Source organism: Mobula hypostoma, chromosome 3 (genome assembly GCF_963921235.1).
Source record: "Mobula hypostoma chromosome 3, sMobHyp1.1, whole genome shotgun sequence".
Classification (NCBI taxonomy): domain Eukaryota; kingdom Metazoa; phylum Chordata; class Chondrichthyes; order Myliobatiformes; family Myliobatidae; genus Mobula; species Mobula hypostoma.
In genome coordinates, this window is record NC_086099.1 from 183,428,891 (window position 1) to 183,442,801 (window position 13,911).

Here is a 13,911-nt window from a genome sequence, read left to right on the forward strand (position 1 = left end):
GTAAACATGCTCTGCACATACAATCTATCTTGGCATTTCAATCTATTTGGTATGTTTCAATGAAGTTCTCCTCATTCTTCTAGTGAGTACAGACTCAGAGGCATCAAATACTCCTCAAACATTAAGCTTTTCATTCTCAGGATTACTCTCATAAATCTTCTCTGAACTCACTCCAATACCAGCACATCTTTTCTTATATGTGGAGTCCAAAACTGCTCACAATACTCCAAACGTAGTCCGACTAAGCCTCAGCATTACATCCTTGCTTTTATAATCTAGTCCTCTTGAAATGAATGCTAACATTGCATTTGCCTTTTTTTTGTACCGACCCAACCTGCAAGTTAACTTTCAGGGAGTCCTAGTGCAGGACTCCCAATTCCCTTTGCACCTCCATTTTCTGAACTTGCTTCTTGTTCAGAAAATAGTCTAAGCCTTTATTCCTTCTACCAAAATGCATGACCAGAAACTTCTCCACACTTTATTCCATCTGCCACTTCTTTGCACATTCTCCTATTCCAAATCCATCTGCAGACTCCCTGCCTCCCCAACACAACCTGCCCCTCCACTTATCTTTATATCATACATAAACTTGGCCACAAAGCCATCAATTCCCACATCCAGATCATTAACATACTCAAAAAAAAACCAGACCTAACAGCAATCCCCGTGGGACACTGCCCATCACTGGCAGCCAACCAGAAAAGGCTCCCTTTACTCCCACACATTGCCTTCTGCCATTCAGCCAATCTCCTGCCCAAGGCAGTACCTTCCCTATAATACCATGGGCTTTTATCTTGTTAAGGAGCCTTATGTATGGCACCTCGTGAAAGACTTTGGAAAATCCAGTTAAACAACAGCCACCAGCTCTCCTTCCTCTATCCGGTGCATTATTTCCTCAAAGAATTCCAATGGATTTGTCAGACAAGGTTTTCCCCTTAAGGCTTCAGGCTATATATCACACTCCTCGTGATTATCAATCATCAATATTATGGCTTACTTTGTACCCCCTAGTTCAAGACTGCAAGGCAGAGGAATCAATCTCTCAGAAAACAACCCTAAAATATGCAAGATTTTCAGTGGGACTGAGATTAACAATGAGATCACCTCTCAATTTCCGACCTCCAGTCAGTCAACAGAACTAATTTACTCTCTTAGATATGTAGATATATAGTCTATGTTGATGAGCTCATATTTTCATTGGCTATTGTAAATTGCCACTTGTTTAGGTGGAATACAAGAAAGTTAGGCAAGAGATAAGCATATGATAAAGAATGAGAATAGGTTCCTTGGAAATAAGTGGGGAAAGTAGGGGAATGTGACTAAAAGCCACCATAGACTCGATGTGCCAAATGGACTCCTCATATCTGAACAAGAGTAAAGAATGAGAAATATTAAATACGTTCTTAAAAAATTGTTTGCAATTGCAGCAAGCTGACCTAGCCTTGTACTGCAATACCCTTTCGATTAAAGCAAATTACGATGTGGTTTCCTAATTGCACGCTTGGCTTGCCTATTTAATTTCTGCTTTACATAAAGGAGCTTTTCTCTCTACATCACTGATTTCTGAAAGCTGAACAAATATCTTCCTATTCTTCCTATCAAAGTGAAAAACCTCACACTTTTCCAATAGTATGTTCTATTTGCCATCTTTTTGACCCAACTCAGTCTGTTTTCTATGCCATACTCTTTGGGTTCTCCTGATATGGCAAAGCTAAGTGGCAAGTGACTTATCAGGAAGAATTAAAATTCAGTGGAATTGCCCAACCCAACAAAATAGAGAAGAGAGACAAAGAAAAAAAAGAAAATTTTTATTAAATAAAAGGAATAAGATTGCATATGCAATATTTATTGGTCATCTTTTTAAAAAATTAACAGAATTGGCAGATTACCAATAGTATTCACACTGTTCATTGACAACTTGCTGGGTGGAGGGGAGGAATATCAGTATTGTATTTGACTGGTGTCATCCGAAAACAATAGAGCATTGCACAAGAATGATACATTACAGGATTCAGTAACAAAACCTATTGTCAACTCAAGACTTGAAGCAAAATATTTGTTCTGTTGTCTTCCACATTCATCCTGATGGAACAGGTGTAGTATGGAAATGGTGGGTGTTAAGAATGTGACGAATTGGAGTGGAAATTGTTAGTACTTTGAAGGGATGTTTCACATGCCTCTCTGCTCAATAAATTACTGACTTCCAGCTTAGCAGTTTGCTGCAAGTCTACTCCTTTTTGACTGCAGCATTGTAGACAATGCAGCAAATAATTCTGAAGAGCTCCAGTAAGCTATGCAGATAGAATATTGTTTCATAGCAGTAACTGTTGCTCAACCAGAACCCTTATTGGATCCTACCTCTCACATATTTTCCAGAAAACTAGAATTACTCAATCTCTTTGATCATCAACACCCACGAGTCCGCGTGGAACAGAGCTGGTAGTAATAACAGATATAGTGCAGAAGAGCCGATAAAAAATTACACATAATATGCATTTCCCTAAGCCTGAAGAGGCTACTTATTCATTCACAGTACATGGATGTCATGCTAAGGCTGGCATTTATTGTCCATTTTTAATTGTCCCCTTAACTAAGCCACTTGCCAGATACTATTAGAGGGCTGTTAAGAGACACTAAGTTAATAGATCTGGGATCACATAAAGCCAAAACCAAGTAAGGATGACATTTTTCCTCCCTAAAGAGCATCTGGATAATAGTCTGTTAGCGTAACCACCATGCTACCTTAGCCAGCTGAACAAGTTCAAGATTCAAGATCAAATTGAACATTCACATGGAAGTTATTGCTAAACAGTATGTTTGTGTAATAAGAAGCACATACTTATGTGCAAACAGTTTATCATGTGCGTCATCAGTGAAGAACTACCAGTCAGATCAAAGCTTGCATTACTGCTTTGCAGTCTCAAGAATAAACACATTGATATTTCACAAATAATAAAGTACAAATCCTATGAACTTTTTGCCTTGCACTGACTATGCAAGGATAGGTCATCAGAGAAAAACTTAACAGAACAGCCACAGTCATCGCTGCTATAAACATTTTATAAGTCTTTATGTAATACAGGAAAGCCACCCAGTAACTCTGGTTACGGGGAGATTAAAATGTTAAATTTCAGAATCATCCATTTAATAAGAAGATACTTACTACAGCAGAGGAGAACCTAAATCCTACTAGTGTCCAGTTCTCATGTTGTAATATTCATTTGGACCTTTAGCTAACCACAGAAAAAAATGATTTTGATGACATCAGCCATTACTAATTTTATATTCTCAAGATGAGGCCATTGACTGTAGGACACCTGAAACGTTCTCTTTCCAGAAACGTTAACTCTTCCAATCCACCTCTGCCATACTTCATAGATTCCACATACACATCTCTTCCATTCCCTGAACATCTGGGCACAACCAATCTCTCTGCAGAAGGAACAGCAATTGACTTCCACTTTGTCCTCACCTTTCACCCCCACCAGCCGCTGCATCACCACCTGCCATTACTGCCAGCTCTGTGATCTCATCAGTAATACCTTCCTCTCCCCACCACTTTCTGCTATCTGCAGGGACCATTCTCTTCATTACTCTCAGTTTGCTCACCACTCCCGACCTACCCCTCCCTGTCCCTTGGAACTTCTTTCCTGCAATTATATGAGACGTAACACCTGTCCCTTAATCTCCTCCTTCACCCAAAGTCCTAAATTGCCCTTCTTGGCAAGGTGGAGGTTCACCTGCACAACTTATAAACTGGTCTACTGGATTCAGCCTCCTCTGATTGGTGAAATTGAGCATAAACTAGTTAAAACCTTTACGAAGTTTATGCAACCTGGCCACAATAAACATTTTGGGCTTCCAACTGCATGCCAGTTTAATTCTCCCACTCCTTATCAGCCTTCTCCATTGCAAACAGAGACTAAATACAATTCAGAAGAATAACCTTTTGCATTCCTTTTGGGGAGCTTACAACAAGCTTATGAACACAGAATTTTCCAATTTCTGGTAACCCACACCTCTGGAGGTCACCTACCACGAAGTCACCTGCTTACTTTTCATCTTCCTTAGTTCATCTCTCCCTTCCCTCTTCCACTCACCTGATCAACCTGCATATCCTCTCCTCCCCATGTAGTTGCTCCTATCATCTACCCATTTCTAGACCACCCTCCTCTCCTCTCTTCATATTGCTATACACTGACAATCCATCTTCCCTCTCAATCCTAATGCAGGGTCTTACTAGGGATTAAACTTGTATCTCCACAAATGCTCCTTGACCAACTGAGTTCTTCCAGCATTCTGTTTTTGATTCCATATTCCAGCATTTGCAGTCTCCATCATCTTCATTTTAAAGTCCTTTTTGAAAAAAATGCTATATATTTTTGAAGGCTCTATTTGCTTGAACCAACAAAATAGTTCTGCATACAAGGTCATTAGACAAAAGTACTCTGTATAACTTTAGTAATTAATGAGGGGAAACGACTTGCATCACAATAAGGCAATTTTCCAAATATGTAAATGATGGGAAATAAGCACTTTGTTCAGAACTGCCACACCTCAGGTTTCCAAACTTGTTTTATGGTACCGATTAAAGCAAATTTCAGTGAGGCTTCTCATTATCAACGCATGAAAAACAAATTAAAACATTTACTCACGCATTACAGTAAGGTTTCTTTTCATATCCTTTGTACGTTTTCATATTGAGGGTCATTCTGCAGATCTCACAGTGGAAACACGCTTTATGCCAATACTGTAAAAAGAAAAGGCATTTATCTTCTGGTTTGCCCAGTATTTGGTCAACACGAAAATAAAATCCCAGAATAATGTGTTACTCATTCCATACATGTCGTTCCTACGCTGAAAACATAAATAAATAATAGTTTGCCGGAAATAAAACTATTTTGCCTTATTCCATAAACCTCTCTACAATATATTCTGCGTCAAAGTGTGGATCGTTGGTTTCGTAAATGCAGAATGTTTAATGCAGGCACAAAAACAGCAACTCGAGCAATATTCAAAATTAAACATTCAGGTACGTTGCGATTCCTATTTTAAAATGAACATCTAACCCAGATGGCTTCAGGTACAACAACGCTCTCTGACAGGTTTCTTAGTGCCATCGGTCTCCAGTCAAACGCTTCGCACCATTCAGCAATGCGTCACATATCGAACAAGTAAATTAGATCTATTGGCAGCATTTCAGTCAGTGGAATCGACACTTTTCGCCCAGTTCCAACAGCCCCATTTTAATACACCGGCTGCTCTGATCTCGAACCTTTCGCCAAATCACCATCACCTCACATTGCCCACAACACATACTTTATTCCCATTTTGTTCCCAATTTAACTCCGAGAGAAGTGATGCGCCGCCGACATGAACCAACCTCCCGCTTATGGAGAAAAAAAAATAAATCAAATTACCTTATCCAAGCAATTCACTTTTTCCGTGGGATAAACAATCTTCCCACACCGTGCACACTGTGGATTCATCCTGCCGAGGCTGGACCGTGAAGATGCGCCACTCTCTCTCCCTCACTCACTCCACACACTCTCCCGCAGTTGCTTCTGCCTCCCTTCCAACTCCGCCCCCGGTGCGAGCGTGAGACCGACGCGCGCACCCGCTCGCCGCACAGCTTCCACTCGGGAGCGCGCCACGTCGCCAAACGGCGACCCTGAGCCCTGCCGAAGAAGCACGTCAGCCTGGGCGCGCTCGAGATCGCGCTCGATCCCATCCACGCAGCACGTCAATCATTATGTTGAGGGACGTACGATAGATGCAATGATGCTGTGACACTCATGTTTGGCTTGTTAGAGATGCTTACTGAGCATAAGTCTTTATAGCTTTACCAACATCTGTTGCCACTTCAAAGGACATATATATATAAATTTAGAGTCCATACTTTTCTATTCGTCTGGTGCGTTTGTATCTACGACCTAAAAGTCAATGTCACACTTCATTACGTTTGACCTGTAATTTTCCTCCATCTGCAACGCTGGATTTTCCCTAAATTTTGACGTTTCTTTATTCAACAATTTGCTGCAGCTTTGACCTTCAGTTTCTGTTTACTAAATTGTACAGCTATAAATTACTTAGAACAAAAGTGATCACAGCAGTATGTATACTCTGCCAGTCATAACTTCCTTCTTTCTGGAATCCAAGAAATTTTCTACTGGGTTTACCCTAGCAGTCTGTTTTGATGCCCTGATCCTTTTCTTATATGATGCCCTATGGAGGTCACTTCTTGCAGATGGAGTTTAATACTTCACTGGATAATTTATTTAATTGATAGCATTAATTCAAAGTTGGCAACTGTGGGTTGTGGTGAATGGTTGTTCTACAGACTGGAGGATGCTGAATAATGGTATTCTCCAGGGAATGGTATTAAGGCTATTTTTTTTGTATAATAGCCCAGACCTATGACTGTAAGTCACAACTTCTAAAATTGCAGATGAACACAAAATTTTACAGTATTGTGCACAGTGACATATGATAAACTGGTGCAGAATATAAACTAGCCAGATGGAATGGACAAAAGTATGGCAAATTAAATTTAAGGTGGGAAATGTAAGGTGATGCATTTTCGTAGGAAGAGTGAGGAAGAGAATGTAAAATGAAGAGGTGCACGCCATTAAAAGTGGCAGATCGAGCTGAGAAGCCATGCACAGTTCTGGGATTTATCAATAGAGTTGTGGAGTATAAAAGTGAGGAAGTATTTCCAAACATTTTAAAAATTATAGGCCCAGCCTCAGCTGGAGTGCTGTTTTGCCTCGTTATAGAACAGATATGGATGTCCAGCAGAGATTTACAAGAATGTTTTTTGGGGTGGGGCATTACATTTCAAGAATGGATTAATGAGGCTGACACTTTATCATTTGGTCAAAGGAAAGCGCAGGGGAAGTTTGAAGTTTTATATAGGGGCTCTGGGTGGTAGATGGTTATTCCCATTAATGAAATGGTTGGGAATTGGAGAAAACAGGCATTAAAAAAAGAGAAAAAGAATTAAATCCAGCATGTGGAAAAACTTTTTGTGAAGCATTTGCTTGGAATTTGGAATGCACTCCTTGCTAAGGTGGTGGTAGCAGGTTGTGATGTAGCCAAGCAGGAAATGGGTAAGTATTCAGTGAAGAAATAGAAAGGAGACAGGGTGTAGAGCAAGTATGGAGCGGCAGTAGGGAGTTGGTGCAGACACAATGTGGCCAAATGCCCTTGCTCTGTACCATAACCATTCTGCAATTCTACTTTGAACTAAAACACAACATGTAATAATGGAACCAAATGACTTCTGCTGTTTTGAGTATTGGTTTTAACTATCAACCAGCCTAAGATAAGTTAAACAGAAGAATCCAACTAGAATAAAGGTAAATGGCATAACTAGCATGAGAACACTTACAACTTTCTCTGTTTTTATTAAAGGTTTGTTGAGAAGTTATCACCTTAATTAAGGCAATATTACACATCTCAGAACAGTAGCGAATAATTCAAAGGAAAGCCTCATTCAGCTTCTTTCATTTAGGATCTGCAACAGCCATTGGAGTGCAGTGTATCCTTGGAGTGATATATCTATAGAATAAATTACATAAGGGCAGAGAGGAGCTTCAATGGACCATTTGTTGGTTAATGAGAACACTTATTACCATCCATTGTACTAACTGGAGTTCCATCTGAGGGAATTGGTTACTTCACTATTCACTCGTGAGGTGTTTAAACAGTCCATCTAAACACAATATCCTGACCAGCGACCAGATTTAATCACTGGCATATGTCGAGAACTTTTTTTGTTTTGTGGCACTAGTACATTGCAAGATATAATAATAAAATAAACTATAAATTACAATAAGAAATATATATATAAAATTAAATTAAGCAAGTAGTGCTAATAGAGAGCAAAAGAAGTAAGGTGATGTTTATGGCCTATCCAGGATCTATCTGATTATGATTATGTTTATGATCTATTCAGGAACCTTATGGCAGAGGGGAAGAAGCTGTTCCTGAAACATTGAATCTGAGTCTTCAGTTCCTGTACCTCCTTCTTGATGGTAGCAATAAGAAAAGGACATGTCCTGGGTGATGGATGTCCTCTGTGCTGGGTGGGGGGCTAGTGCCCATGATGGAGGTGCCTGAGTTTACAACTTTCTGCAGCTTTTTTCTGATCCTGTGCAGTGCCCCCTCCATACTAGATGGTTATTCATCCAGTTAGAGTGCTCTCCGTGTAACACCTGTAGAAGTTTGTGAGTCTTTGGTGACATATCAGTTCTCAGTCTCCAAATGAAATATAGCGGCTGTCATACCTTCTTTGTAATTGCATCTAAATGTTGGACGCAGTATAGATCTTCAACAATATTGATACCCAGGAACTTGAACAGCTCATCCTTTCCAATGCTGATCCCGCGATGAGGACTGGTGTGTGTTCCCTCATGTTCCCCTTCCTGAAGTCCACAATCAATCCATTGGTCTTACTGATGTTGAGTGCAAGGTTGTTGTTTCAACACCACCCAACCAGCCGATCTATCTCACTCCTGTACACTCTTGGTAAACAAACAAATGAATGTGGACTCACTGGAGAGAATGGGATAAAATGAAGTTAAGATTTCACCATGTTAGACAATTCAGTAATTTTCAAAAATCTCAGACTACTTTGAAGTTTTAATAAAGTGCATTTGCTTATATTTTTGTAGCGGGAATCTGCAAGCTTTTGATTTTGTTTCCTTCCTTCTCATGTCACGTTTTACACTAACTTTATTTGCACCCCTTCTTTACTGTATTCAATAAGGGAAATTAAGAACAATGGGTAGACCATTCAGCCCAAGGGCTGTTTTCACTTCATCTTGCAATTTCAAGTTTCTGTTGATGTGTAACAACAGGGTCCCTAATTTCTTACCTGAATTTCATAGTTCTAATTTTCAAATTATAGAATTGTAGCCCCCTGGCCACCCTGACGGTCCCTTACAGAACATATAACATAGAACTTAGAATATTACAGCACATTACAGGCCCTTCGGCCCACCATGTTGTGCCAACCCTCAAACTCTGCCTCCCATATACCCCCCCCACCTTAAATTCCTCCATATACCTGTATACATCCATATACAAATTATGCCATTGGTTATGGATTCTTCCATCACAGGAAATAATTTCTCATCATCTATATGATTGAGATCACTTATCACCTCTCAACATTATAAACTTACAAAACCAAAAACCATGTTTAAAAATTTTGACTTCATAATGTAATCCTTTAAATCCGGATAAAATGTTTAGTCAATACAGTAAACTTACCTAGATCAATACCTTTCCTAATGTACTCTAAATAGGGTATAACAGGATCTGTAAACATTAATTCTTTCCTCTCAGTTATGAACATCAGAAGAGAATGGCTAGCTTTCAGTGAGATTTTTTGATTAATTTATGTATCTGTGCTTTAACTTAAAGTAGTATGAAGCAGTTAACTCCAGGGTCCTGGCCAATACTTTTCAACATTCTCTCAGTATTATTCAATTTAATGAAGGATGGTCATTAGCCAGTTGGTTTAGGAGATTGCAGCGTGAAAATTAGCTGCTGCATACATTACATCACAAATCTAAATTTGTTGGAAAGGAGGTTGCCAAGAGAAGATCTCAGTAGTGAGAGAGTAGGATGGAATGACTATGCTATACACTGTGCCCTTTGGAAGATATTAGAAAAGCATAGGGGAATTTGTAATATTACCAAAGTATGGGTTAAGCAATAACAACAGCAAAGTAAGAAGGTCAAGTAATAATGTAATGTAGTGATGTGATAAAGGACCGGGAGGACAGAATATCTAAAGGTAGGGGAAGGTGTTGTTGAGAAAGGGTGGTTGAATGGGTCAAAAGATATGGTGACAGAGGAAAGTTTTAGTAGAGATTAAAAACGGATATCTAAAAGAAGAGTAAAGTCTTCGAAACAGAAATTACCATCTAAAGTCTGGAACAGCAAAGCATGCAAAGATCAGTGAACTATGAACAAAGGTTCTCATACCCTAATATCCCTCACCTTAAAAAAATGCTGCTTATTCACTCTTTCTCCCAAACTAGACAATTTTAACTTTTCACATATTAAGCTGCAACTGTCATCCTTTTCCCAATCACTTAAACATTTTATAATTATGTCTTTGTGTATCCATTTCAACTTACTTTTCCAACCACCATTTCTATTCTCACCAAAGCTGTATTTATTATATTTGTTTTTCTCCTCTCAGTCATTGAACTTAATTATATTTCAATGAGATTCTGGTGCTGACCATTATGGGACTAATGTTATATCCATCAGTCCTGCAATGAATGAGTTGCTGCTCTTTATTTTCTATTTATCAATCAATCCTTATACTACTATCAAATATTAACCACAATACTATGAATCTTGTCTGGAAACTTCTTATGGATTACTTTATAAGACGCCTTTTGAAACTCCAAATAATCTATGATTAATAGACCCCCGGCACCAAAAGAATTCTTAAATCATCATTTTTCTTTCGCGAAAACTTGGGTGATTCTGTCCAATCATAACAATCATTGCTAGGAATGTATATCTCTTAGAGAAAAAATCCTTGCAAAACAACTTTGGAAAAATAAACTGGAAATACTGATGTCCACCAGACTGAATATGGTGAGGAAGGCAGTTTGGCTGTTGAAGCCGCTTGTTGTTGTGAACTTTTCTTGTTGTGGTTTTTTCTCAACTAAAATCCTAACATGGATGAACTGGTTGTGAATTCACTGCAGCTTCCATAAATCGCTGGATGCAAAATGGTTTTATATTTGCATAAATGATAATATATGTTCGTTCTCTGTAACAAGTAAATTGTGTTCATGGAAGCTACTGTTCATATGTAAAGATAAAAATTCACATACCCTTGTGATGAACTCCTTGAAAACAAAACAGAAATATCAATTCACCAAAAATTCATCATTTATAATTTTTAAATTCTCCTTAAATCAGATATATAAATAGGTACTTTTTATATACAGTACAATGTATATACAAGTCTTAAGCTCATGTAAAAAGAATCTGTAAAGTGAAGATGCTTTCACAATAATGAAATGAAGAGTTACTAAATATCAAAAAAAACTATCAAGAGCACTAAGCAGTAAAAAAACTAAATCAAATCAATATTTGGTGTGACTACCCTGTGCCTTTAAAACTGCATCAGTTCTCCTAGGTACACTGTCATGCACTTTTATATTAAAATGAGCTGGTAGGTTATTCCAATCATCTTGGAGCACTTGCCACAGTTGTTCTGCACACCTTGGCTGTCTCTCCAACCGATCCCAGACAGCCTAATGATGTTGGGCTCAGGGCTCCTGTAGAGATCTTACTAGCTGAAATCATATAAAAAATCTAGGGTGCCTAAGACTTTTACTCAATACTATGCATATCATCTGTAGGACTTCTCTTTCACTCCAAAGAGCCTGCAGAACTGGTTTTGACTGCTTTCTGTCCTTCCTGTGGTGTTGTACTGAATTTATAGTGCCATTAATTTGCAAGCTAACTTAAAACTCAATAGATTCTTTCTTTTCTTTCTTCCAACATCCTCCTGATGTATGAAGTTTTCAACTTGCTTTTTTTCCAGACATTCTACCTGTCCTTTTATATTCTCCTGTGTTTATTTTTCTTGTTTTGGTTGCTGCTACCCACAGAGTTTCTTTCTACAAAAGAGCTGATGTGAACAAAGCAGTTCATTAAATTTGTGTTGAAAAGTCAGAGATAAAATATATTATTTGCATTTAAGATTAAATGAATGGTCTGGAGCTCTTAAGAAATACCTAAATCAAAAGGCAAGACCCAAATAATTACCTCAAAGACCAAAAGCACTAACATTTTACTTCAGAATTGCATCAGGTAATTTCTCAGACTATGATTAAAATGTTTCAAAGCTCTTATGGCCTTTTAAAGTACCAATTAAGTTAATTTCACCTGAGTAACATTAGTCTGAACTCACTCATTTGTTTAAATTTATACATTTAAGATGCTCAGTTTTTTTTGTTTCTAGTATGAAATTCAAAATAAATAGCAAGCGCACAAATCCAGACAAGTGACATGTTTTCTGAAGACTTCCAAATACGAAGGGTGATTGATAAGTTTGTGGCCTAAGGTAGAAAAGTCAATTTTAGAAAACCTGGCACATTTATTTTTCCTACATGTACACACTTAGTCCAGCGGTCGTGGGGCATACGGATCCCTTCTTTGTAGAAGTCGGCGTCTTGGACCTCCAGAAATTGGGCCACAGCAGGGATGATTGATAAGTTTGTGGCCTAAGGTAGAAGGAGATGAGTTATTAACTTCAAACTTTTTGCAGAGTGACAACGAGAGCGTCTTGGACCTCCAGGTGGTCCACAGCAGGGGTGACTGATAAGTTCGTAGCCTAAGGTGGGAGATGAGTTATACAGTTCTCCTTACATGCACGTGCAGTTCAACTCTTTGAGTGAAAATGCAGAAAGTTTGGTAGTAACTCATTTCCTTCTACCTTAGGCCACAAACTTATCAATCACCCCTGCTGTGGACCACTCTCTGGAGGTCCAAGATGCCGACTTCTACAAAGAAGGGATCCATATACTCCATAACTGCTGGACTAAGTGTGTAAATGTAGGAAAAATAAATGTGCTAGGTTTTCTAAAATTGTCTCCTTCTACCTTAGGTTGCAAACTTATCAATCACCCTCATATGTCCAGTATTTATTGTTTGTGGGCATCAGAAGGACAAATAAATAACTACAGGAAGAATTACTACAGTATTGAAGTCCAGATTAAAACCTCTAAGCAAATGCATAAAGCACTATAGAAATGTTAGACTTACTGTATCAGTACTAGTAAAATTCAAGATTCGAGACTAGAAAGTTAAATCTCATTCCATTTCTGAGGAAAAGGCATTTCTCTAAAAGTTAACGGTTTCTCTTCCCACAGATGTAGACTGGCCTGTTAGGTATTCCAGTCCAATGGCTGATCACTGTTGGTGTTTGCTGACTGTGTATGACTGTGTTCTTGCTTGAAGCGTGTGATAGCTGATTGGCTGTAATCTGGTGTCTCTAGATGAATCATTCCATCACACAAGAGCCGCTGTTTAAATATTTTAAGTTACTGGTTTGTTTTCACCGATGACAAAGAACTATGGTAATAAAAGCATAGCCCAAAATGAAACAAACTAATACACAAACACGCGGAAATCTGCAGATGCTAGAAATCCAAGCAACACATACAAAGTGATGGAGGATCTCAACAGGCCAGGAAGCATCTGTGAAAAAGAATACAGTCTACATTTCAGGCCGAGACCCTTGAGCAGGACTTACACATACTAATACGCATACTTTTTTTTCCTGAGGAGTCATTAATGAACTTTTCCAAGGCAGATTTAATAAAATACCGCAAGTATTTCACAAAATTGATTAACTTTCATACTAATCAAAAAGAATATATTTGGACAAGATTAGTTAAGGAACAATTTAAAGAACGGCAAGATACTGAAGGTTCAAGGGTTCAAAGGTTCATTTTATTGTCAAAGTAAGCATGTACAACACAACTCTGATATTTGTCTACTCCAGATAGTCATTACCTACAGAAATACTGTGGGTGTTGATGAAAGAATAGACATCAACTCCCCCCAACCAGCATGAGAAAGAAAAAAGCAGCCACAATAACAATCAATGACCCTCCTACACATAACAATTCCCGACCTCCTCACTCGCAGAAAAGAACAGTCACAGTAGCACAAAAGCACCAAGCTCCCCTCCCACTAAAACTTATCAGATCACCCTCCTGCCAATCGTCCACTAAGAAAGAAAACTGAAAAACTGAAGGAAACGAATATAAATTACAGTCAGCCAATAATCACATAACTCTCAGAAATATGGGAAAGCAGCCACACGAACTAAGCCCTTCCATAAAGAGTGACTGCCAACCTTGG

General features: G+C 38.6%; 1 protein-coding gene across 2 annotated transcripts in view; it reads right to left on the reverse strand.

The window, feature by feature from the left end:
* Positions 1-5,605, reverse strand: part of nebl (nebulette) — a 309,089-nt gene extending 303,484 nt beyond the window's left edge. For both annotated transcript variants that reach the window (XM_063044221.1, XM_063044220.1), the window contains exons 1-2: positions 5,421-5,605; positions 4,656-4,750 (exon numbers count right to left, since the gene is read on the reverse strand). In XM_063044221.1, the coding sequence (XP_062900291.1) occupies positions 4,656-4,750; positions 5,421-5,489 (164 nt within the window). In that variant the 5' untranslated portion in view covers positions 5,490-5,605. The remainder of the gene's footprint in view (positions 1-4,655; positions 4,751-5,420) is intronic.
* Between the last annotated feature and the right edge of the window lie 8,306 nt (positions 5,606-13,911).